The sequence below is a fragment of the Temnothorax americanus genome, unplaced genomic scaffold (assembly GCF_048541705.1).
Source record: "Temnothorax americanus isolate GAGA-0224 unplaced genomic scaffold, ASM4854170v1 Scaffold41, whole genome shotgun sequence".
Taxonomy (NCBI): domain Eukaryota; kingdom Metazoa; phylum Arthropoda; class Insecta; order Hymenoptera; family Formicidae; genus Temnothorax; species Temnothorax americanus.
The window spans coordinates 766,420-794,200 of NW_027509559.1; the positions used below are offsets into that span (position 1 = coordinate 766,420).

At 43.8% G+C, this 27,781-nt stretch overlaps 1 protein-coding gene across 4 annotated transcripts in view; it reads right to left on the bottom strand.

Moving 5' to 3' along the window:
- Sox102f (transcription factor Sox102F) overlaps nucleotides 1-27,781 on the bottom strand; it is a 148,020-nt gene that overhangs the window by 57,001 nt on the left and 63,238 nt on the right. Inside the window, exon 1 of one of the 4 annotated variants that reach the window (XM_077416062.1) lies at nucleotides 5,123-5,972. The exons of the other annotated variants lie outside the window; for them this stretch is intronic. Coding sequence (XP_077272188.1) covers nucleotides 5,123-5,139 — 17 coding nt within the window. The 5' untranslated portion in view covers nucleotides 5,140-5,972. Of the gene's footprint in view, nucleotides 1-5,122; nucleotides 5,973-27,781 lie in introns of those variants that run through there. 4 annotated transcript variants of the gene reach the window in all.

Genomic DNA, 27,781 nt, shown 5'->3' on the forward strand with positions numbered 1-27,781 from the left:
ATACAGAAAGTCTATAGAATTAAAGATATAGCCTCTGATATCCATTATCAAACGCGTCTCTTTTCGACTTATCCAATTAGCGGTATATAATATCACGCGGAATTCAACATGTTATGCATCATTATACGTTATCGTGTGTATCTGCCACCGGCTATTACCGTAATTTTCTATTGCAAGTTACTGCGGTTAGCAGGTAAACTCGCGACACGCTAATGCAGAGTGGTTCTGACATCTACTTTACTACTTCACCCTAGGCTTCGTGCTATCGCGGAATATCTTACGCAATTCCTCTCAAAATCACGACGCGATGGATACAGCTACTTGACGTCCATCTTGATTAATTGAAGGAAACGCGGTGCACATGGGTGCGAATGCTTTCAGCTTGTAAATATCTTTGCCACATTATGTTCTACAAGAAAGATGTGCGATATAGTAATAACCGCAGGTATGCAACTTTATATTTGCTTGATACTTTTTAATAAAAGAATTTATCCTCGCGCATTCTTAGAAGAGGATTCCAGAAGAGGATCTTATCAGAAGTATCACACGGTTAGTACATATATACATCATTGTATCATTCTGATAAACGGGATGTCGCCTATTCTCAGTTGGTTTTGCGCTCTCGCAATTCTTGAAATAATTCTACGGACATAAAATATACGAAATGTGGAGATAAATATAGCAAGCATTAAATTATCGGCGTATTATACATAAAAATATTCTAAAATCTGAAAGATTAAAAAATGATGGTACTATTCGTACATTCATGCAGTGCTCAAAAGAATATAGAATTATTCAAAAAAAGATATGACAAAAATGACAATATGTTATACTTTTACAATTATAATATAATAAGTTCAATCAATAGTAATTATGATACTATTGATTGAACTTATGAACATATATTAGAACACATCGCGAGATCATATCTTTAAGAAATTCCGACAGAGTTGATAGGGTCAAGTATATCAATGCTTATCGCCCACTGTTATTCGCTAAATTTTGTAGTGATTTATCTGAGAAATAGAACTTTGTAATACTTCTATGAACGTTTGCCCGCAATTATGCATTCGCTAATTCGTAATCGCTGAGTAATTTAATTTAATTTATATTGCGTCTTACGTGTCATTGTTAATTAACAGTGCACAGCCCATGATGGTTCATTAAATAATCTCCCACAGAAGTTTTTCAGATCTCTTCGGAATAGATTCCGATCGAAATTATTCCGTTTTTCTCTAGAAAATACAATTAAAAATCTAAAAAATAACTAAACAATTTCAATCAAAATCCATTCCGAAAAGATAATACGTGCCCTAATATCTCTACTCGGTAATCGTCGCGCAAAATCAAGATATACTCAGAAACTCAGTGGCTCGCGCGATAATCCAAAAGGGAAGCGTTAACATTCGTATTCGTTTCTCTAATGAGTTGTCAATGCCGACCTTGACCTCGAAATGCAATCATGCTGATGAGTAAGAATGTTTTTTCTAACAAATATGCATTTCACATCCTAACGTTTGTCGGTCAAAGTCAAATACGATATCGTTTGCGATTGCAGACACACGCGCTATTAAAGCAACGTAATTCATACGCGTAATTTCATTGAGATAAGTTCGAAATCAGGGCAAGCAGTTGTTGACAGATCTCGATGCTCAGATGTTTAAGTCTCAAAGAATTTTAGACATAATTTTCCATAGTTGTGAAGTATGATTGTGCGATTCGGTAATGTCTGACAGATAGTACATTTTGAAAATTAAATCGATGCTGTATATATACATACTACGTATATATATGTATATATAGCTAATGCTCGATTCCGACATAAGTAAATAATTAATTTATTTGCATTTAGAAGGCTTAAACCTACTCGCCTGGCAACTTAACGAGGTTATATCGATGTCATTTATATTGTTGGAGATATTATACGAACGCGCTGACCGCTCACATTTTATTGATATAACACTAACGCGCGAAACAGGCTATCACTCGTTTTCGCAAGTGAGCCGGAATGTCGAAACTCTACCGCCTCGTGTTTTGACACTTTAGAATCGTGCTTTGTCTCGCACGTTAATGCGCTAAGGCGCAGTTTAGTGACGCAATCAAAGCACGCAGTATGTCTCCATTGTCGAGTTTTATGCACCGCGCTCCCCGAATTCGTTTGCGGCGAGTGATGTCGCGCGCACAATTATAGGGTTGTCTACATATATCAGCCGAGGTCGTGCCGGTATTTCGAGTCGTAACGCCGCTAACACACGTTAGGCAGCTAGATTTATACTAAGAGAGCAATTGGCTTTAATAAAATACCGTGATAGATACTGCATGGATTATCACGCGGACAATATCGTTGAGCGCGGTGCGATATAATGCACGTCGTATACATAGTTTATAGGAGGGATGTAGTATGTAGTCTCAGCGCGCTCGTGGCTCGTGCGACTGAAGTAATTTATTATAGCGGGAATACCACATAATGTAGCCTCGCTGCTCCTTTAGTCGCATAAAGGGCTTTTGTGCACGTATACATTGTACCCGATTTTAATTATCTCCTCAAAGATGCGCAATTCTATAGAGGCTGCAGCCGGTGAATAGATTGCAAGTTTAACAACTACACAGCGTTTTTTAATGCTTCATCTCTATTTGGGATAATATATAGTTTACAATTAATGAATTCTTTAGTAGAAATGTACATATGTAATAATGACCAATAACTTTGTATTCGCTAACATAACGTGTTAAGAGATGATTTTAATATTCGCAAAAAAAAACGTGACATTAAGTACCTCGTTAAATATCAATTATATATTTTAATTTGCTTCCGCAGTCGGCTTTTTTAGCGGGCGCTCTCGTCGTCGATTAATTTAAACAGTCTGGCGATTAAAGTGTTAAAAGGTCGATCGTATTCAGTAAATGCTGTAAAATTGCTCGCAAAACTGAAACGAGATGATGTCGTGCTCCAGAGAAATCAGTTAAAAATAAAGCGAACACCTCGAACAGCGGACATTCGCGCGTTTTAATTCGATATCGCCGTCTCTCGATTCGTTTGGCGACATGCGCTCTTGTTACGCAAATGCGCGCATGCATGTAGTCTGCGTGTCGATCTCCGCATATCGGACATACCCTTCGGGAATCCGTACCGTTCGTGCTTATCATGGCGCCCGAGATAATTCAAAATTTTTTGCCACGCGAACGCGTACTCGGCAACCCGGCACTCAAGCTCTGCTCGGGAGGGTCGTTTCTGAACGAGAAACGTCGATTAACGAGACATTGTATACCCGGAAATATGTACGCACGCATCTGCAGACAAAATCCCCAATTACAGTCGCCTAACTGATTGACGAAGCCTTTCGATATTGGAATAAAAATGCAAAATCATGTTTCGCTTTGAGTGCTACCGTGAGTAAGCAATTTTTCAGTGATGCGGTAATAAGCGGTAGACCAATTATACAGTTCACTTGTTGTGGCCCGTTACATCACTCAGGATTGCCCATTAGTAGGAGCAATCTTCGTAAACATTAATGCACAGATTAAGACACTCTTCGCCGTTTGCAAAACGTTCATTACTCGCGAAATCCGCTTTGTACACGCCTAACCGACAAAAAACTCCTGATTTATCGTTCCAAAGCTGAAAGGATTTGCGCCATACGCGTCATTTGCTCCAATTAATCGAGTTAGACGTCAAGTGTCCTTCGCGTCGTCCGCGCGAAGAAAGAAGGGGATACATCGTGGGATTTTGAGTGGGATCGCGTAAGATATTCGGCGATAGCGGGAAGCCTGCGGAGAATTAGATGGAACCCCATAGAGAAGCAGGGAGATCGAGGGGGACCACGGGGAGGGTCACTGGGTCAGATGTGTAGAGAGCACGCTCCCTCTTCTCTCAACCCTCGTTTCGTTCGTTACGTCTCTTCTCCTCTCTTCCTCTCTTTCTCTCTCGTCGACCTTCCGCTCGTCGAGCCGGTTCTCTTTCTCCTTCGCCGTACCGAACACATGGCCCCGTGTGTACACGCCTGTACCCGGCCGCCTGGGTACGACTCATGCACGCACGACGCACAGATTCACATAGCTTCGACACGTACACGAAATATATACGCACACGCTCCAGTCGCCCTCGCGCTATCACGCCGGCGGTCGCGTATCGCGGAGATACAATGTCATGACGTGACTCCGATTACGCGCCGGCGAGGACTCGTATATTAAGCGTGATCGCTGCAGCTCGTCTAAGCGTAATTCCGCGTATTTCGAGTCACGTTAAGAGTCCTGTCGAGCTGGATCGATCCTGGCGCGGAGAGGCTGTGACCGACGAAGCCTCAGGATCATCGAACTTCCTTCCAGACGTGCGTGTCGTCAACGACAAATCATCGTAATTCACGTTCCACGAGCAGGCGCGCGTGCCGTTTCGCTCGTTACACACGCGTCATCGTCTCGGCTTAAGTTATATCGATATCCCGTATCAACAAATCCAGAGCTAATAACATGGAAAAAAAGATTAGCTATATTATAGCAAATTTAGTTGTAAAATAGAGACAGCTAACATTTTTTTGCAGCGAGAGCAAAAAGTTTTGCTACTATTGCTAAATTATAGCTCTCGCTACAAAAAAATAGCGTCACTAAATTTGCTACAGTAACTAATCTTTTTCTTCCGTGAAAGAATTCTAATATATTTTCGGATAGTTTCGCTCGTCTAATTGCAATTTTTCAACTTATATGAATTCTAATGTGTCACGAAGTGTTTTAAGTTACACTGATAGACTGACAATGAGTTTATTACAATCGCTTGGCAATTTACGCTTACAGATTGTAAATCTAAAAAAAAAAAAATATCGTTTGATACTAATTGTCATCGCGATAAAAAGTAAATTATATATAAAGTAGATTATAAATTGTAATCTTTCAAAATCCTGTAAATTCCGAATAGATATTTATAGAAGTTAGAAGAGTGAGAGATTAATCAGGCGATAATCTCTAATTCGACGATCAAAAACATGGCACATTTGCAGATAATTTATGTATGTGCGTGTGCAGGACATTGCAATATAATCTCGCCGCTTTTAAATTCCGGTTTATCGCGCATTGAAAACCACGTGTCCTGATATCTACATCAGGCACGCGAGGAGGACAGTTCACTCACCTGCCAAGCGTGCTCATATCATCCTGGCCGCGCGCTGGTAGCTTGGACTACCCCGTTGCCATTGGCGCAACACTTGTCACGTATAAAAGAACGCACCTCCGCACAATGAATAAAACCGCCACTGACAAACCAGATAGATCGGCAGCTAGAGCGACGGTCGGACCAGCTCTATCGGAACCGACCGGGTTTTCTCGACACTCGGTTAGCTCACACCCGGCAGCTCGGACGTCGCTCGCGGTTGAAAGATCGGTGGAGGAGACACCCTCCCCCCCCCCTCACGAATGAATGATTGCACGAACGAAAACAGCGTTCACCAAGACGGCGGGAGTAGCACCGATTCCTTCCACTACGTTACCTCATGACCTGGTCGCGTCGCCGTCAGTATCGGACGCGCACTTCAAATTCACCAATCGCGGGTAGACGATGCACGCAAGCGGACAGAGGTGCCCGCGGCCGCCGATTCGCGTGGAGAACAGCTGTAACGATATCCTCGATCGCGATAACGACGCGACGCGACGCTCCGTTTCGCGTACCACTGTCGCGAGCTACGAGGCGCTCTGCAGCACGGCAGAGAGGCTTCAGCGGCCCTCGCGGCGCGTCAGTGGGTCCGCGTCAGTGGGGGCGAGAAGGAGGCGCACGGAGGCTGCACGGGCATAGCGCGCGACATAGAAGCGCGCGAGAGCGAAGCGGGAGCGGAGTGACAGAGCGAGAGAAGGAGTGATACGGTATAGACGGAAGAGGGAGAGAGGTGAAACGCGAGCGCGAGTGTGTGGGAAAGCCCCCTTCCCTCCCCCCCGAGAACGGCGAACATACAATGGAAATAATCACCGCGTTTCTCGGAGCGTCGGCTGACTGACTGAAGCCCCCGAGGACCGACCGGGATGAGATTCGGAAGGCGCTGCCTGGCGGCGGTGGCGGCGGCGGCGGCGGCGGCGGCCGGCGCGGACGCGGCGCTTCGGCGCCCGCGCGTCACACCACTTTCGCGCCCCGCTACTGTCCCTTGTGCCGCTCGCACCCTTTCTCGCCCCTCTCGCACCGAGGCGCTCCCTCTCTCCTTTGCTTTTGTTACCGGCGCGCTCCGTCTCCCTCTGTCCCACAAAGCGCGACCGGCGGTTCTGGCCTCTCGCTCCCTCCTCTTGTTTCCTATTGCTCTTGTTCCTGTTCCCCACGATCTCTGTCTCTGCCGCGCGCGTTCTCTCGCCAGCTCTTCGTCGTACACCGTCGCGGTAGAGGCGCCTCACCGTTTGTACGTGGCGGCAAGCTCTGCCACGCACGCCACGCCTCTTTTGGGGCCTAGTCGCCGCCTCCTTTCTCCGACACCCACGCCGAGACGGACTCTGCCCGCCACTGCCGCCGCTTCGCCGCTACCACCACCATCCGTGATCCGTCGTTGGTACCTCCACCACACAACCACCACCGCCACCGACTCCCGATGTTGTCCTCGCCGACGTCCTCGTCCACGTCCTCGTCCTCGTCGCCTTTGTCACCCCGCCGTGTACCGACGCTCGCCGCCGTTACCGCCGCTGCCGCCGCCGCTGACGGATCAGCATTCGTTCGCCTGTGTGCGTTCGCGGTTGTTAGATTCTATGTATACCTGCCCCGTTCCTTTCCCCCAGTCTGACATCCTGAGGCGCTGCCGGCTCGTAGCTGGGCCGGCTGGGCGTAGTAGTAGCAACGCGGATGGACAGCTACGCGCGTTACGGTAGCTGCGGTCGTCCCCCCTTTCGGCCCCCCCTACTAACTGCCACTGGTCTCGTTGCTCAATGAGAGCGAGCGGATGGAGAACGCGATTAACGCGCAGCACATCACGTGGCGTGGAAGAACGCGATGCATCGCCGCGATGCGCAACGCTGAAACGAAGCGCAGCGTGCGGACTCGGTGGTGGACGCAGTACCGAAACGTTCGCCAAATTGCACCGGTCTGTCAGTATCGCAGTGTAACAACATTCATCTCAAAGCGATATTTTCGTTTAGAGGCAAATGGCGTCTGTCATTGCAATGTGCACATCGTACTTTGTAGCTTTTAAAACTATTTGCCTACCTTGTTCGTGACTTATTTTCCGTTACCCTCTATTAATTGGTTAATTAATGAGTGAGAAAAAAATGCAAACACACACACACACGCACACACACAATTTCTTAAGCCAATGCAACGTCATCAGCTTCGTCAGCTTCAGAAATCAGACATGGAACGGCTTGTTGGAGTAAATACATAATAAATTTAAAAAAATTCACATTTGTTAGCTCTGTTGATTCTTTGCATGTTAAATTGCAAAATATTATTCTTTTCCTCGATTAATGTCGACTGCAGTTCGGTATCGACTTGCGTGCTCGCGATTATTTCACACCGCAATATATCTTTTCCGCAATAGAATAAAGGAATGAATAACTACTAGAATATTTAAAAATACAATTTCCGAGCTAAAACATAATCGGATTTAAATTGTATAATTTTGAGAAATTGACATACAATTGATTAACACCGTTATATATTCGCTGTCAACTACCTTAATGCTCTTAATTCTCTCTCTTTGGTCGAGAGTTGTAGTAGTTTCACGTTCTATAATATTATTCGTTATCATTAGCGCAGGATTAAATATTCATCTCCGAAAAATGTAATGCTCGAAAAAAAAAATTAAGTGATTCAAATCGTAATGCAATGGTCGCAAAGACACGAAGTCGGGCGACCGGGGCGACGAGCGGTGATATCGGCTTCAGGTGATTCGCCGCGCGCATTGTGTATTGTTCGGCTTGGAGGTGGTAGCACAACCCTCTTGCCGGCGAGCTCGCTTTCGCCTCGGGAACGGGTCCATGGAGGTGGTGAGAATCGACCAATGGGGCGCGAGGCACACCCGCGCAAATCACAATGCTCATTGTTGTCGCCGGGCTGTCCGCCCACATCCCCGTGCCGTGTCTTCCACCACTCGTTGTAGCTCCTGTGGCACTCGCCCAGGTAGAGAAATCCCCGAATCGACCCCAAATTGGGACGAGCCAAACGCAGTTTACCGCCATTACAGCAGTACGTATAACGTATCGAACGGACATGTCACCGCTCTATTCTTATCGATGATTGACCGATGAATGATGACATTCCGAAAGCTCCATTTGAAAAACATTTATATAATACCATACGCAATGACATATATATTATTTTATCCATATTTCCTCCAAACTATATTATCTCTAATTTGTTGAGTAACTGAGAAGATTGTGTGCTGCTGACTAATGTCTTTATCAATTTACTTAAATGTTGGTACTGATTTATATGATAAGCGTCGAGAAAGTCGCGGTAGCTAAATCATCCATTAAGATTGCGTATATCATTTAGATACGCCGACATATCTAATCTCATCCAGAAGTATTTAAATCTCCTGCTAAATATTCATTAGAATATTATATATTTATTCCAATATCTTCCGTACCAAAGTACACAAACTATAATTAAATCGGATAGATATACTTGTATTACGCGTCGCAAACAGAAGATAAATTAATAATTAAATGAGACGTTGCGGCGATAACTATATACTAAAATTACATTTGCGATTCTGATTTTTTCTCATCTTGCTACGTCCGATGCAACGTTCAATCTACTCCATCTACCGATATGCGGATATATGTCAACATTATACACACGTCACCTCGTGACATTCCTCGCGACCCTCGGCTGCTCTCCGCAGAGAGAACCGTATGAGAATGATATTAGGTCGTATCTCTTTCATGTTTTCTCGCTCCCGCCCGTTCCACCCTCCTTTTCCCTATTCTCCGTACCCCAGCGCACCCTTAACTAGAGCCTCTTACCATCCCCCCCGAGCACACTTCGCCGCGGCCACCGCGTAATTCGTCCGTCCGCTGCCTCCCCGTATGACCCTTTCCGCGTTAGACCGCAAATCGATGTTCTTTTCCTCTCGATTAAGATCGATTGCGGTTCAACGTCAATTTGTGCCGTCCTTGCAATTACATCGCATGATAGTTTCCTCTTTGCTACAAGATGGACATATAGATAAAATCGTTTAGAGGTAGATTAAGAATACAGCTTCCATTTTGGATATAATCAAAATTAATTCTAATTCTCAACTAGTTCGTTTTTATTGATTAATTACATCAATGTAATGCAAAATGGAAGCTACGCATGACAAAGTTACAAGTGTCTTTTGTAAAAATTCCAATCTAATAACTTTCATAGGTCGAATAAAAATGTTTGTTATACTAATGACAGATTCAATCATGAAACGTATAATGAAATAGCATAGTAATTACGAGTAATACAATTTAAATATTTCTGAAAATTTTTATTAATTAAGTACCTGAATTTACTACTTATATTGTCTCCATGGTGATCAAACGCAAGTTCCTACATTAAAACTTCTACTAAAATTATAGCATATTTTCAAGATTTTATCACACAAACTCGAAAAATTGATCATTATCTTTATCATATTGCAATAAAAAAATTTTTAAAAATTTTAATGGTGCACAAAATAAAAATTTAAAAAATTATTTAATACAGTATAATAAAGATAACGAGAGACAAATTTTTCGAGTTATCGTGATAAAATATGATCTGATTTTAGTGGAGAGTTTCTAATACCTGTATAAGAGCAGAATCTTGCGTTTGATTTTGCGTTTGGAGAAAATAATAGTAGTAAATTCAGGTGCTTAACTAATGAAAATCATCAGAAATATTTAAATTTCATTACTTGGGATTACTATGTTATTCCATTATATGTTTCACATAAATAAAACATACACTGAGAAACCCATATTTTGTTGAATCAACTATAAATCCTTGTTTGGATATGAGCCAACAAATTCTTTAGTTAATATAACAAAAAATTTAGTTATGTTAAAAAATTTTGTTGTTAACCAAATTTTTTGTTATATTAACTAAAGAATTTGTTGGCTCCTATCCAAACAAGGATTTATAGTTGATTCAACAAAATAGGTTTCTCATCAGTGTATACAGGTATCTCCCGCTTTTCGAAAGTTTGCTTTACGTCATTTCGCTTTTACGAAAGACCCACATTAATACCTGTTTCCACTAACCGAAAGAAATCCAAAGAGGATTTTCGCTTTTACGAAAAAAATTTTTCCCATATAAATTAATGGTAATTGCTTCTTCGCTTTGCGTCATTTCGGTTTACGAAAGATTTCATAAGAACGCTCTACTTTTGGCTAGCGGGGGAAACCTGTATATATTACAATAAAAAGGCAAATAGTGCCAGATATTTATGCATTGTTACGTCTTCAATGAAAATTAAAATTAAGCAAAAATAATAAAAAAAAAACGTAATCATTATTTTTTTCACAATTTATCTATAAATAACTATCATTGCACGTCCGTGACTATTCTATAATGTACTAAACTTTGCAAAATGTTGTGACATTGCATTGGTATAAAGCGTCGCGAGTACAATAAGATATCATGCATTGTTGGTGCGTGCAGGGTTAGTTTAACTCCGTGTTTAAGCTGGGATCAGAGATCGTACATTTTCCGCTGGAGAACGCGGGCGCGCTTACGAGTTTGGCGCAGAAACGCGAGATGGGCTATCGTTATGCGTTGCACGGGCGCAGTATTAACGCGGTAGCACGCGGAATACCATGCTATTCCGGTACCGGTTGCGGGTGCGGGAACCGACAAGAACAATGAGTGTTGTACGCGTTCCGCGTACTGCTTGTGCATCCCTCCCGTAGGGTATGCCGTCAGGCTCTCTAGTGGGTGTAGGAGAGAAAGAAAGGGAGAAAGAGAATGGCGATCGAGGGAGAGACAAGGAAGGAGGAAAAGAGAAAGAGGGAGAGAAACGAGATTTATGCGAGGCGGCGGCGTCGGTGGCGTCGGAACGTTTTGCTCACGCTGCTGGACGTCGCCGTCGTCGTCGTAATCGTCGTCGTGGTCGTCGACAACTAGAAGACGACGACGACGATGAAGAAGCGCGGATGAGAGAACTTTCGTGTAGGAGGAAGAGGACAGGAGGGAACGGACGCGGAGTCGAGATGAAGGAAAAGGAAAAAGACGATGAGAAGGATGACAACGCAGCCGTCGCCGCTTGTGAATGAACATTGGCTTCTGAGCATTTCCGGCCGCTTGAGCTGGCCTCTCTCTCTCTCTCTCTCTCTCTCTCTCTCTCTCTCTCTCTCTCTCTCTCTCTCTCTCTTCTCGTTTCGCGTTTGTCTCGTTCTCTCTCTTTCTTACTCTTTCTGTCCGTCCCTCTCCGTAGCTTCATTCCGACCGCTCCTCTATCTACTCGCGCGTCCTCTCATGAATGAGAGTCGTCGAGTCGCGATTTAGCGACAGAGAGATAGGGAAAGAGAGACAGAGATAGAGCGTGCCGAGCGAAGTGGACGAGGAAGGACGAAAGAATGACAGCGGGGTGGGTGGAAGAGGAGGAAGAGAAAGAAGGCCGGACGAACCGTTAGCCTTAAGCCAAACGGTTGCAACACGGGCCTGAGACGAATTTAGATCAGGAACTGAGAGAACGAAGGGAAAGGAAGACAGCGAGCCACTATATGCTTGCCCCCCCTCCCCTCCTCTTCCCGTGTCCTTTTTTTACTCCTTCGTTCCTTCATCCCTCTCTTCCTCCCCGCTTTGTTGCTCCCATTATTAATATATCGCCGTCTCCGCGTCTGACCGCCCGTTCCTCCGCGCATCGTTGCTGTCGCTGTTTATTCTTCTTGGTCCTCTTCTTCTTCTTCTTCTTCCTCGCGCATCACCCCCGCCCGGCTCATCCGGTAACGTGCACTGTACCGATTATAAATAGTAACCTTTGTCGGACGCTTTTCTTTATACTTCCACCACACACATCTCCTCATCGTCATCCCCTCTGACCCCTCTGTATCTCCATGCGGTAATGTCCTTCAGATTTTGTGCGCGAATAACTCGCGAACGAGAATTTTTCAGCTTGTAATTGATCTTTGTTATTAAAATAAAAGAATAATAATAGAATGATATTGGTAATCTATTCTTTCAATACCCTATAGAGCAAAGAAGACATCGAAATACTCATCGATTTTTCGATTGCTCGCTCGTTACAGTTGTTGCACGTTAGTTCAACATTTTATCATAAACACCCCGACTGTATTAACCGACTGTCTGATAATTTTCCAAGCTTGAAACTTAAACTGTTTGCATTTACATTGCTGTAGGACAAAGTAACAATTGTTGCGTGGGACGCGATTCTGAATATAATGGGTTAGGAAATTCAGAAAAAGGATGACGTTGATGACTGCTCGCAGTTACTTCGAAGCACGATATTAATCCGCGGACTAAACTTACTCTTGTCGTTTCCATCGCAACAAATTACTTCGTGATTTCTAACAATAATTCTGAAATACCTTCAGTCATGATTGTCTTTCGTTAACTCTGACATTCAATTATCTAAATGATAATTATTTGAAATGATCTGATTGTAGATGAAAAAAATTAATCTTTAGAAATAAATTTAACAGACGTGTTCATACGCCCAATGAGTGCATCGTGTCGCACCACGCCAATGCATCACGTTGCATTGGCGAAGCTTGGCGTGGGAAGAAAAGTTGCGAGGCACGAGAGAGCAAGAGCGAGAGCGAGAGCGAGAGAGAGAGAGAGAATGAGAGAAAGAGAGTGAGAGAGAGAGAGAGAGAGAGAGAGAGAGAGAGAGAGAGAGAGAGAGAGAGAGGAACGAGACACGCGATGGGGCAGGCAGAAAGTGACCGCACGATAGAGAGATGCGGGCGCGTGCCCGCGCACGAGTGACCGGTGACCGCGTGTGTACACACGCGCCGATACTCGAGTCGCGCCGGCGCAAAGCACCGGGGCACTGCGCTTCCTCGCGCGACGAACGCGAGAGAGGCGAGAAGAAGACGAAAATTTCGCCTCGGTAACAGCGTGGCGAAATACTGTTGACCGTTAAACGCGCATGTATAAATAGAGCACGCACGCGTGCGCGCCCGTGACGTGACAGGTGTCCGGGTTGGAGAATAATTAAAATCCGCGTACATATGCGGTCGCGCCCGTAATAGGCGACCGTTCTGGTAGACGCAGATCGACGACGACGGTGCGGGTTTACCGCGAGCGCACACGCGTGCGCGCGTAGGCGCGAATTACGGCGTATAGCGCCGCGGCTTAACGAACGATGGAGAGCGCACTGGTCGGCGCATTGTCGCCGTGCACAGCGATAGAGGGGACCCGTACAATGATCGATCGATTCGTGGTTGTCGATTGTAGAACGGGCTCTAATCTCATGAAGCGAGAACGACTACGTCACAGAAGCGGTTTTGCAATTATAGATTATATATACATATATATCAGAAGTAGCTATGTTAGTTACGGAGATTGTAGCAAAACCTTATAAAATTCGGAGCAGTCTAGCAGACGCTGATATTTATCTTTTTATTACGATTAATATACCATTTTTTATTTATTTAATTATTTAATTTCAACGGATACCGTTTCGCCTCGTAAATCTTATTAAAATAAGACGATCTAATAATAATGATCATTCGTTTATAATCGGAGTTATAATCTCTCGATCTGAGATTAGAACGATTATAAATCATTCAAGGCTTCCCAGATATTTATCACGATAACGTTCTAAAAGCAACGCGCGTGTTAAACAATATAATTTAAACTATACGCCGCAACAGGGAACGCTCGCGCTTATAACCGCGAAACACGATGATTAACGACGCGGCTTAAACAACTCGCAGAACTGTATCATTAACTTCTGTATTGAAATAACGAGCGCAAACAACGGCCGATAATAGCGGCCTTCTCATCATCCACTTAACAGAAAATTAGTATGAAAAAAACTTCCTTTGTTTTTCCTTCCTTTTTTTTTCACGTTAACTGCATCCGTTCCCATCGCGGCTCGAAATCTTAATTACTAATGGCTAGACGAAACGACGATTTCTTACGCACGCAAACGGTTCTGCGGGAACACGCGCTCCTCGCAACGATATTCGCCGAGACAATAGGATTCTCATTTGAGACCGACAATGCACGTGCGCATATTTGTATCAGATATCTGAAATTATATTACGACGTGCACACCACCGTGCAAACTCGCGGAATTCGAGCTGCCGATTTGAATCGATATCGTAGACATCACAAGTTCTCGCCTTCGAGCAGTTTCGCGCAACTCTCGATAGATAATAACGTCGGTATCACGTAGACAAAGAGTCACTCAGATCGCATCTCTTATATTTCTTCCTGAGGGAAAAATCTGGCAATTACGTAGAAAATAAGAGTGAAGAATAAATAATTTTAATTATACGGTTGTACTTATGAAAAATTGAAGAGTCGAGCGTTTCCTACGACCGAGAAAAGTCGACGACGACAGAAAGGAGCGTGTGTCTGTCGTGGCGGCACGGGTACGCGGGTATGCACGATACACACACGTGTAATTAAAGCAGCGTAGCCGCACACTGCGGATCACTGTTCCGCGCGCACGGCCGCCCTCATGAATGGAGCACGGCACGGACGAAGGAGTGAGTCAGGCGCGAAAGAATGGCGAGGATATTTTATTAAGCCGGAGCGAGAAAACGGCCCGCTCTCGTGACTTTGTGAGTGGCGGCTGCGAGGAGGCCGCGCACACGGCTATTATTATCGTTTCTCGACTCCTTCTCGGCCCTCACCGCAGCAGCGACGAGCGAGTGAGCGCGCGCACGCCGCGGCCGCCCGCGAGAAACAATAAGCAGTTTGTACTTGGGAAAGCACATTGTGTGCACTCACAATGATGTATCGCGTATCCTCGAGGTCAGCGCGTAAGAACGATATGACCCATACGGCCCATGCGTTCCCATAAGCGATTAGTTAACGTTAACTGATGCTTAACTGATCCCCCGTCAGAGCCGATCCTTTCGGAGGCATAATTCGAAAGAGACGAAGGATCGGATAAACCCGTGGTTAATTTCAACTAACGTTTACGGGAAGTCTCGCGGAGATGATGGCGAAGGCAACCCTGCCAACACGCCTCTCATCTCCTCGAGATAATGAATGAACGAATATGAATGTCAAGCAAAAGAAGGCAAGAATAGCGAGAGAAAAGCGCGCGACTGCAGACGAATATTTTTTTTAAGGGACAGTCACACTTCGCAATACGATTCCGGCCTTTACGAGCGGCGGTCTCGCTTTCGGACACGCATATCCGCCTTTCGGGATTTCTAATCGGCGAGTTTTACGAGGTTGAGTCGCCGCTAATTCGTAGATTGCACCCGGCTGGCTATAGTTATATGCGTCTATTAACGTTACAGGCCGTGTCTTGTTAACGTTAATTTATGTACGCGCGCCGATGCGCGAATTTCTCGTTACAGCCGGGCATTTACAAGTTTCACGAGGCGAATTATAGTGCCTGTACTCGTTAAACGCTAAACGTTTATTATCCGCGGTTCGTTACCGCGGATCGTCTAATCCACAAAACGCTGGAACTCGGATTACGATTATGCAAAGCGCCGTTTACATTTGCAAGTGACAATAAAATAAGAGTCCCTAATCGCACTTTATGACAAATCGTTTAGCATAATATTGATCTTCCTTTCCTTCACATCTCATTATTATATATTTGAAGTATATTATTATAAATTTAAGTACGGGCAGCTTCGTAGATTACAGACTATACTACAGATTTCTGAATGAGCGAGACGTTTAGAGAGACTTCAGCAACGGGACGTATCGTGCGTGCGCGACTCGTATACGCGCGCATACAACGCATGAGCTCGCAAACGGTTCCGATCTCGAGACTAGACAAGTTAATCGGCCGCGAAAGCACAATAAACTTCGAGATAATAAACGGAGCATCGTACGTTCGTTTACCATAATAATGCCTTCCGCCATGGCAGATCCATGCAGCATCCGAAGCTACCCGAAACGAATAGAACGTTATAAATAGAAATGCTCTATCTCTTTCTCCCTCCCCCTCCCTCTCTCTCCCTCCCTTCCTCCCCCCCTCTCTCACTCTTTCTCTCTCTAATCGTCTCTCTTCTTCTTCCTCATTCGAGTTTGTTCGCTTCCTCTCACCTCGTACTCCTCCTCTTCGTCTTCCTCTTCCTTGCTGCATTCTACAGAAGCGTCCCGATCATCATCTCCATAAACTCTACGCCCGCGCCGCAAACGCGCGGTTATTTCAGAGAGCGAATCTCCGCTCTCTCGCACGCCGCTAGCGAGTTATTATTACGTGGCCGTGCATTAACGCGCGCGAAGATCCTTCCGATATGATAGACGAGCATGTATCGCGTTGCACGAAGGCGCCGCCGCCGCTTTACGTCGCCGACGCAACTATGTTTCGCGCTGCGAAAACGTAGAAATTAAGAGCGACAAATCGGCCCGCAACGAAAAGATCATCAGGCACTACTGCGTTTCGACAATCTCGCCTTTCTTCAGATATTCCAATGCACATTTTCAATAAATGTATTTTTAATAAATATATCCACAGATCTCAGATAAATATCTATAGATTTTTAAATATTTTTTAACATTGCCATCAAATATTTAGCATTGTATAAAAAAGATTTTTGCCCAAATTATAAAGAAATCAAATATTGATACATCAATTGATATATAAATTGAATGTATAGGTAAACAATACGGAGAAGACGGATATGTGCAGCTTTCAATAATACAGATTCTATTGATCCGAGAAATAGACAAAGAGATATAAAAGTATTCTAATATTTTCTCGCAGGGGTATAACAATTATTTTAGGTAATCGTGTACGTATAAAAAAAAACTATAAGCGACTAATTCCGGGTTAAAGTGCATTTGCTGAGACTTTGTCTCATTAAGAATCAATAAATCCAATTTAATCAAAAATGCTTTGGGAATTAAATTCTGTTTACCAGCAAACGTAACGTAGAAATAAACGGACGAAGAAATGGGGAGGATGATGAGGCCGGAAACGAGGTCTCGGGATCAGGAAAGAACCGCACAAGTCGGTTCTTGGTGTTTTGCACAGCCACCCCCGTGCTCTCACTCCCACCTCTTCCCTACCGGCTTCGGAGTTCGGGGGATGGTTTAAGTTCGCGGTGACAGGAGCGAGCGCTCGCAATGATTAATGGCTTAGCGCATTAACAGGCTATTGACAAACACGTTTCTCATCCATGGAACCTCGCCCTCGCGCTCTCGGTTCTCCGGTTCTCCGCCAAGACCAACGACGAGAACGGCGACCAGGACGGTGTAAAAGGGAAGAAAGGGGAAAAAAGATCAAAGAAGGGATGACGGGGAGGGCTTTCTTAAACGCGCCGCCTTGTAAAGAGAAAGAAATGCGAAGAAAAAGACGAAGCCAGAGTGAGAAAGATAAAGGATGGGCAAAGAAGAAGCGATCGTCTCACCCTCCCGTAACTGCGCCGACAAAAACGCATCTTCGTCATCCCCTAAAGATCGTACCTGCCTTCTCTCTTCCCGCCTGCCTTTTCTTTCTTTGCCCGTTTTCTTACTCGCTCGTCTACTATCGCTACTTATCTACGTATTTCTCTAAACGCCGTCCCGTTCGTCTTTTTCCTACCAGATAAATGACGTCACCTTAGGGCTTTCGAACCATCAGCTTCTAAATAGGCAATCCCCTTTTTCCATTCGACAAAGCTATCGGTCCTTCGGCGTCTTTTTGGCACTGCAGTAAAGTCAGTTTAGAGAAAGATGAGACCACATGAGATTGAAATTTTAATAAAGCGAAATGTTGAGGACACGCACGACGAATGGTGATTCGAAGCGGATAATCTATGGTTAATTTCGATAAACCTTGTCCGAATATTAATTACGTCACCAGCGCATACATTTGAAAAAAAAAAGACTGTACTTTATCGTCGTCCGCGGAACGGATATACGATTATCATCGAGATATAATCATGTCAAAGCGAGAAATTAATGATGTTATAAATGATACCGATAAGTTACAAATGATTCTAATCAACGAGATCTCTCGCGGGGAAAAAAACGGATGTGATATAATAGAGTGCATCGCGAGAATGTGAAGCGAGAATCTATATATAACCATGCAAATTGCCTGAAATTGCTTTAGCGCGCGTTGACATATGATGAGAAATAACAAGCGATTAGCATACGTAAATTGTTATAAATATCACCGGTTGCATAGAGCGACATTTAGTCGCGTTGATAAATTTTAATAGTATTAAAATTTTTGTCGTTTAACGAATATATATAAAGACACACCTAAATATAAAAGCTTTTCGAAGACTAGGCCAAAAATAAATTAAATAAATCCAGCAGATATTTTACAAGTGATGACGATATAACTTCGTGGTAGTCTCAAAAAATATTTTGAACCAAATTCTCTCTTTTTTTTTCCTGGAAAATATCCAGACTTGTCGGATCTGAAAATTTTTACACGATCGGGACGCGATATTAATCACGATGTCAGCGTGGCTTCGTTGTCAGCGTGTCATGCGTACAGGACTGATTATTTTAAAGAGAACGCGGGACGAATTTATTGGAAAGGGCGACCGCATACTCGCTGTTCGCCGTGCTCTCGCGGCATTCATGTTGTCTCGTGCGATGCGCCGCGCCGGCCGCGCCTTTCATATCGCGTGTACGAATACCTGCCGGCAAGAGATAAGTGGTTATTCGGGCATACCGGATCCATATTGAAATTCGTTGGGCCAACGATAGAAATCATGGTATGGCGTTTTGTTGCGATCCACTTTGGCGTTTGATTGGATCATGCTGCGGGAGTCCCGCGCGGAGTCGCTCTATATCTATGTAATACACGCGGCGCTACGTGGAATGCGCGCGGTATAGTCGCTCGTGCAACGATGTACTTGTATGTACACGCGACTAATTTGTATAGACATGCGTCGACAAGAGCGTATCGGGTAAACCAGCATGAAAGAGAAACGCCATACTTTCCTTCCTTTTGTGTCCCTTTCATATCTCTGTGTCCATCACGAATTGCCGCCGGCAATCGAAATTGTTATCAATTAAATGTTGTAACATTTTGTTTGGATATTAATTAATAATTTACGATACAAAGTGAAATGACAAATATATGTGGTACGCGGTAATATTATATTAATTTAATTAATTATCAAGAAAATATAAGAAATTTGCAACATTAGATAGCGCTGTGAATGACTAAATCTTTTTCTACAATGTTTTTTTTTTCGAGAAGAGATAAAAAGTTCATTGTATGCTGGCGTGATTAAATACATCTTCCCGGATAGAAAACCGAGACTTTTTTCTAGACGTAATTATACTCCTGTCAGCAACGCAAAAACATTGTAGGAACGATGATTGAGATGTATAAGACTACTATACAGCATACTCGTGTTAGTAACAACATCTTGAAACTTCACTTCTCCTCTTCGGTAACGTTCATATTCATTAACGTTGATTTTAATTGAAATTTAAACGACTGTCTAATAGCTTCTTTTTAATTCTGATTTTAGAAAGCGACAATGTTAATCTTACTGAAAATTAAAATCGATAACCGATAATACGTATAAAAATGAAAAATCTTTTACAAATTATGATAATAGATACAGAATAGAATCGTACTACGTACTTAGCACCGAATCGGTTGTGCAATCGATTTGCGCATACATGCGCGTTATTCGCGTTTTTCTCGGCGCATGATAGTTCCAAGGGGAAAAAGCGGTCGAAGAACGTCGCGGAAACTGGCTCGTATTCATACGTGACTTCCTAGATAGGCGAAGAGCGTACAATCGGTACCGCGGTCTCCAATGGATGCTCTTTGCGAGAAGATGGGGAAGGGGCTTATAGGGGGGCATAAGGGTGGAGATGGCAATGATGGTGGAGCTGAAGGAGGTAGGAAAAAGGGAGCTCGAAGAGGATGTGGCTCAACTCGTTCGACCCATTCACGTTCCGATGAAAAGGCTGCGTCGAACAGACGTCGTGAAAAGAGAAGAGAATTATTATGATTATTATTATTAACGTTTCTATAGGAATGATTTCCCCTTTTCCTATCTGTCTTCGACTTTAGGTAGATAAAGATCGTGCCTCTCTCTTCTCTCGGACAGAAGGGGGGCCAGCTCTTTTAGCGAGTCGCGAGAAAGGCTTGGTGTTACAATGCTTGCCCAATTATCGGAAGTTTACAACACAATCAGCGCTAATTTTGGGTTACCATTCGTAGAACTCGCATTACTTTGACAACTCACATGACAATTGGTTAAATAAATTTTAGTATCGGACAAGAGGCAATGTCAATAAACTTATTTAATTTAAACCTTAATAACGTAATTTAAATCTGCTTCAGGTCTTCGACTACTTTGTATCCTATCATCGCGCTTACAGGCACGCTCGAACACTGGTGGACGGGGGCGTTCTCCTTGCGCATAAGCGAACGAACGACACGTTGCGATTAATACGGCGCGTGATACAGAGTCAGTCCAGTGTACACGCATACGCTCGACGTAAACGTGCAAGTATGTAAATCGTGGACCGGCCACAATGGAACTGTTGTCTGACGTAGAAAGGCTGATGGCCGCCAGGATGGCGGTTCGCAGCGAAGCGCGAGGAAGTGGAGAAGCCATGGCGAAGGTCAGAGAAGATTTGCACGTGCTGGTCCAGGCCCGCTGAAGCGCGATACTCGACGGTCCCTTTCGTGAAGAGACCATCGCCGTCTTTCGTAGCGTCGCCATTCAAAACACGTGGTCCATATTAGCGGGAGCGACGAATAATGGGCGACTGGAATGGGTGTGCTTGACGGAAGAGGTCCCCGGAAACGAGCCGGTTGACTCGAGTGACTAAGCTCAATTACGTCAGACGCGCGTTTTGATTTTTCCTTTTTTCTTTAACTTCGGATATAATGACCGACGCGACTTCTCCGCGCGTAGTTTACATATAGATGAACGATACGACAAGTATCTGGGGAATAATCTCTGTGTTCGCCAATCTACATATATATACGCTCAGTGCGGTGTTTATTTATACAGAAGTAGAGTTATTCGTTTACAGAAACAAATTAGCGTAGGATCCGGTCAGGCTGGTAGAAAGAGTTAATTGCACTCATCTCGCGCACTCATCGATTTGCAGCGTATAAATTGCGAGACGCATAAATTACAGTGCATCGTTAAATTTTTACGCAGTCAACCGAAGCTTTTCACGTTAGCGCATTAACGGCACACGTATATACGTTTGTGGGAATTGCTAAGGCATACACGCGCGCACGGTAGGTGGGCGTGCGGAAAGGCAGCGGAAGAAGGGCACCGGAGGGCGCGAACGCGCCTTTTCTTTTGTCGTTAGGAAATGAGGGAGGGGAAACGCGTACAAAGCGCGTCTTGTGTCAGGGATCCAAAGAAAACGAAACTGTGCGTGGGTGTGGGTGCGCGCTATATACTTTGTAATTATATTGCGCGTGTGTAAGCGGCGCTACGATGCGTATCGAATCTCTGTGATCTTTTTCCGCATCCACGCGTAGTTAGAATCAGGCATTGAGAGACCGCTACAATTTCGGCCAGTGTTGAGTCGACGTTGCACACAGGCAAGAAAAATGATAACGTAAGACGTAAGAAATACAAGAGATTTATAAATCACTATATATATGTATATACATATATGTTGATCTTTTCATTTAAACGATTAAAAAAATGATATTACTGATATACGTGCGTATAAGTTAATTGTGCGGATAAATTTGTAATCTTTTTCCTGTTTTATGGAATTAACTGTAATCAGACATAGAAAATGGGAATACGATACAAATATAATTATTCTAGTTAGATACTTAAGAAATTTAGCCTATTAATTAATAACCATTTGGTAATCGATAACTATATTCCAGCATCAAGAATTAAATTAACCGAAATTATAGCAATTTCAATCATTGGTTGAAGCTCCGCTTCCAGGCTTTGCTCGCTACATAGTCTATGCAACGTACTAATAATTTTATGCAAGGTTATAAATTCGTATGAACGGATAGTATAGCTTATTACAGATTTTACATAATCCGACTTCCCTATGGCGTTAATTAGTGACGTTGTTCTTATGCTCGGCGTATTAGAAAACGAATCAGCGATTAATTGCTTTTTAATAGCTATTACACAAACTGGTAAAGAAGAATACATAAATCGATGTTACTTAAACCCTATAAGATTGTTGTGAGTGCTGCTTAATGTGTATGTGCCGAGTTATGTTAATTGGAGTAACGAGGTTTCAAGCGTATATTCTTATGAATATTTATGCGTAAGAATTTTCCAAGCTCGCAATTTTTGTATTACATAATGCGGCTGACAAAACAAGTTTTTATAATGTGCATAAATGTGAGAGACACGATGTAGACATGAATCTTTATGTTTCTATTGAAAGGATTTCAGTGATTTTTCCGACCAGTCTCTGATTTCAAATATTAGACGTTCAATTTCATGAGGAGACACGATTTTTTCTTCGGCTCATTTTAGTCAATATATATTTTTTTTTTTTACGAACAGCAGATAGTTCGGCATGTACCGATGTAATTTTACGACAAGCACTTAAGTTTTCACATAAAAAGCGACTATATAAATACCGCGCGTTATTTTCGTTCGAGAAATGACACGCGGGGCATCCGCGAGTAACAGTACGGGGTGTACAGTATCTACACCGAGATACTCCGTTTCTCAGACGCGGCGTTGAGAGGCATAACTCATCTCTCTCTCACTTCTCCGGATGTTGATGACGCTGTTAATTTATTCGCCTCCCCCAATATCCCTCTGAGACCGTCCGTCCATCACTCGAGAGTCGGGACATTTTCGTCAGTCGCGCCCCTCTGGAAATCTTCCCAATTTCTCGAAAAACCGACACGATTCCAAGATTGCGACAGATACGATCAGCCAACACTTGAATAAACCGCATGATTTCTAGGAATATTCAAAATTGATGGGACTTTTATGGAGTTAGTAGACAAAAAAAGAAATACATTAATTAAAAATAAAATATTTCTATTTCTAAAACAATCGCTATTTTATACAATTACGATTGTAAATTCTGAATTGTTATTAAAAAAATATTTTTTAATGATATTTAAAATATCGTTTAATTTCATTGATAATTAAGGAAAATAATCTTGCACAGCTTTCTCGAACGAGATCATAAGTGAACAAATGCCTCTCTACCAGTCGACATTAGAAGACATTAAAAGCGGCCTCCGTCCCGATTACATAATTCAATCTCGACGTTAATAATGCCTCATACCTGTCCGTTCTTTTGTCTCTCACATTGCACCTACGTTCACACGTGATAGATTGATAGATGCCATGCTTCTTACAAGTCTGGCAAGCGGCATTTAAGCTTGCACAGATTTACAATAGTAGACAATTAGCGAACATTAGCGGCATCAAAGAGAATTGTGTGTGTGTGTGTGTGTGTGTGTGTGTGTGTGTGTGTGAGAGAGAGAGAGAGAGAGAGAGAGAGAGAGAGAGAGAGAGAGAGAGAGAGAGAGAGAGAGAGAGAGAGAGAGAGAGAGAGAGAGAGAATTACGGAGAAGTAATTACTATTTTTTAATAGTTTCATAATTTTATGTACGATTATTTTTACTTATTTATTCATTAAAGCAAATAAATTTTTCTGTAATAAAAAAAAACAAGAGTTAATGTTATTTCCCAAGTTGCTATCACAATTATAGTATCATTTAGATTAGACTTCGTTGTATTACGTCATTATGTATTGCGATTTTAATCGCAGTGATTATTCACTTAATCATTGTCGGCGCAAATATAATGCAGCATTTTTCCTCATATGTCAGAGCGTTTTGCACGCGGCTGAACGCGCAGGTGTATATTTTATCCCGAGCTGTTACTTACCACATCGCGAGAGTCGGAGCTGCTTTTTGTCAGCACCGAAGGAAGCTGACTGCCACACGAGAGAAAGAAAGAGCCGAGACGAAAAAAAAATCTCCCGCCTGCGTAACACACACGCATGCTTCGGCGACGTTTCTCATTTGGTTAAGAATAACACCGTCAATCTGTCGCACGGCGCATTGCGGGGATAATACGCGGCTTCTTAATTCCCGTCACCGTCGGCGTCCTTTGTCATACCGAATTCGTTCTATTATTATGTAACAAGACGGAGAGCACACATATCGACGCGAAAAATTGCCAGTCTCAAATTGACAATTTGAGAAATATATAAGTATTCGTATACGTGGTGTTCACACAGACTACAGCCACAAAAATTGTAAAATTGTTGAATAGATATTTCTTCTGCTTCAAACGAATAGTTAGAATGCTTGTCAAAGTTTACAATGATGAATTTTCATGCAAACGATAATTATAATAAACGATTTATCCAAGAACGGATATGAAATAACATACAAGAGTCACAATCGAATCACGTTTCGCTATAAAATATATCCCGCGAACTGCTTCATCTCTATATCACTGTCGTTCTTCTTTGCTCTCTTTCGTTCGCGATGTCCACGTCCATTAATTCGCCGAGTCGTCTATCGTCGCAGTAAGTAATAAGGTAAGAACGACGCGAAATAAAAAGCGGCAAGATGTATTCCGGTCACGAGCCGGCAGGTCGTTGTCAGTAGCACGAGGAGGGTTGGACCGCTCTCTTTCTCGGCGAAGATTCGTTATGCGGCGCGACGGGAAGGAGGTATCTCATCTCGCGGACAACCCCGTGCCCGTGACGTAACGTCATAAAAATAATCAGTCCCGTCCGATGAGCCTGGGGCGCACTTTGATCTTCGCGCATTTGTTTCGACCGGCACACCGTCCGGGAATCTCCCCATCTGAGACTGTCTTCCGCGCATTTTTTTTCCACGAGCACGGCGCGAAGGGTATTAGGAAAGAGAAAACGACGGGAAGTAGACGGAACGCCGGATGAACTTTCCCAAGCGGCGAGTTTTCGTGCTTGCGAAATAAAAAATTAATGAGAAACGCTACCGCGCGCTGTATTTGGTTTCGGCTGCACCGGCAAACCGAAGAAATGACGGCTGGAGCTCCTATTGGCCATTTTGAAATTGAGTACGCCCGCAAGTTTAAGGCTCCCTGCCTGATCGCGTCCTTTTTCCTTCCGCCGGCCAACGTTCCGGAACTCTTGTAATTTGCCATCGAGAAGCGACGGCAATTTCCTCGCGCGCGATTGGAAAGCTATTTACGGGTAGAATATATATCGGACTACGTTAGAAATTATATGGGCGCCGCGATAAAAGAGACTCGCGCATGTTCGCCAGTCGTCGATGATCGAAAAACGCGCTCTTAACAGATTAAATAGGGGCAATTCGGCCTTTATAAACTCAATAAATAGAAATACATTTCTTATTTTTGAAAATATTTATGATCGGGAGAAAGAGAGGGAGGGAAAGATAGAAATATGTAGATCTGTTACAATTTTCATAATACCAGAGTTACCATTTCTGTCATTGGTTTTAATGATCGTAGGAAACCATATGCAGTTCTGAATGTTCTGATTGCCGTATAGATATTACATGTTCGCGCCGACATAGTTATCCTGACATTTCAGCCGGCATCCGCGAAGCGAATATTTTCGCTTAATCGATCGCAACAAACGCAGTGGCATCGGGCGAGGTCTGAGCCTATAGACATCCATTGAATGCGGAGTATCGACTGCACGCTACGAGCCAATGAGAGGATTCCGTGCATAATGCATAGCTGGGATATATTGCAGTCACACGGTACACCAAAGCTACGCTTGGCGCACACAGAGAGAGGGAGACAGAGAGAGATGAAGAGAGAGTGAGAGCGCGCGAGAGAGAGAAACGCGCGTGTATGATATGTCTATGTAACACAGCGTGCAAGCTGCGCCGCTCTGTGTGTTTACCTAATAATTATAATTACGACATCGCAGAGCTGTATGTCCCATCCCCTGGCAACCGTCTACTCTCTATTGATTAGAACAGCGAGTTGCGGCTCGATCGACATAGTGATACGAAATAATCGACGTCTTCCGTTACATAGTGACACGATCTGTCTGTAATTATGGCCATTAATAACTATCGTAATCGCGCGCGGAGAACGTATATAAGATAACGAGTTTTCATCGCGATTATTTGTCAAGCATGGCACGATCCACGCACGATTACTTTGTACTCCTCTTTTCCTTGCTGCGCTCGCTGCGCTATCGACCGGATAAAGTCGCGACATTTTATTTAAGGTCCGTACAACGTCTCGCGGCATGAATATAGTGACCAATAGTAAACGACGACGAGATAATGCAGTTAAAGATCGCTATTTGGCATGATATCCCGAATTGTACCGTCGTTGTGATTAATTGATTGAGCTAAGATAACCATGGACGCCGCTAATGCCGCGCTAATATGACGCGAGACATTCAGATAAATACGCAATAATCCGGCAGTTTCGTTGATTCCTTGTAAATTTGCTTCATCTATCACGCTAATTTGTGGCTGCATCGACGAATAGAAATAGACGCGAAGCAAATACCTTCGGTATTCGTCTAGAAATCTGACTAAAATATTTTCCGATTGGTCAAGGAAAACTCGCAGCCAGTGGCTATACTTACGACATAGAAAGCATTAATATCTCTCGCGATTTCTTAAAATTAGAGAGAAAGGAAATTCATAATAGAAGTAGAATAAGAAAACGAAGGAAGTGTATCTAATAAAAATCGATGTCGAAACGCGCGGCTATATATGCGCCCGAGCAAGTCGTTAGCGATCGCAGGGCAATCGCTCATTAAGTTTGGCAAGCCCATACGGCAAGCATCAGCAGGAGCAACGATGGACGATAAATTCATCATAGAATAATGACGTTAATGAACTGCGCGGGGGGGCTTTTGGGGCAACAAATTCGGGCTTGGATGGCTATGAAATATTCAGGCGAAATCAATCCTGACTGCGCGATTCGGGATGGACTTGGGGTAGCTCGCAGGTGGAGGGGGGGAGGGGAGTTAGGGAGACCGGGAGGCAGGTTCGAGGATTTCGTGTCCTGAGAGGGGTGCGTGCAGAGGGCTCGCGTAAAGCGTAACGGAGGCTCGCTTAACCCTTGAGTTTGCGGCCGGGACTAAAGTAGTTATGTTTGTCCTTTGAGCTGATGGGGCAGGCGCCGCGGGGCAACCCGACTAATCCTACGGGACTCGATATATCCTGCTAATGGGTCCGGTCCCTGTATGCCGGGAAGGAACTTCGACGCCAAGAGAAGCGGCTTTGACGCGCGTTATACGCGATGTATTATGCAACGCTGCATATTGGTAGTTATTGTCGAGTCTGTGCGGACGTGTATACGCGATTCTCTCTCTCTCCCTCTCTCTCTCTCTCTCTCTCTCTCTCCCTCTTTCTTTCTCTCTCGATCGTACTTAAGCCGTTTAATCTTAGAAAGGCACGTTGAAATTCAACGAGCTTATTTTATTAACTTTGCGAAATTCTTACGTATTCATTTCGACGTCGACCCGATTATACGGTCACCGCACAAAAAAAGAGTATCGTTGCTCGCGGAAAAAACAATGTACTATTATACTTCGGATACTACACGATGGAAAACTCGTTTGCTACCCGTTTCTAGTCACCGGCTATCCAAATGATTACAAAGTAAGCGTGTAACTTGACAGGCGATGTTTTCGTAACGACGTAAAGACACGCACGCGGATATCGTATACGAACGTCGATAATACGTGCACCAGAAAATGTGCACCGTAGAAACGAAACGACCGCGCGGCGGGGTGGGACGAATTCGTTATGCACGACTTCCAGAATTGAGAAGAGAACGAGAGAAACGGGCAAAAAAGGGGGCGTGATGATAAAGGGGGATAGGGAGG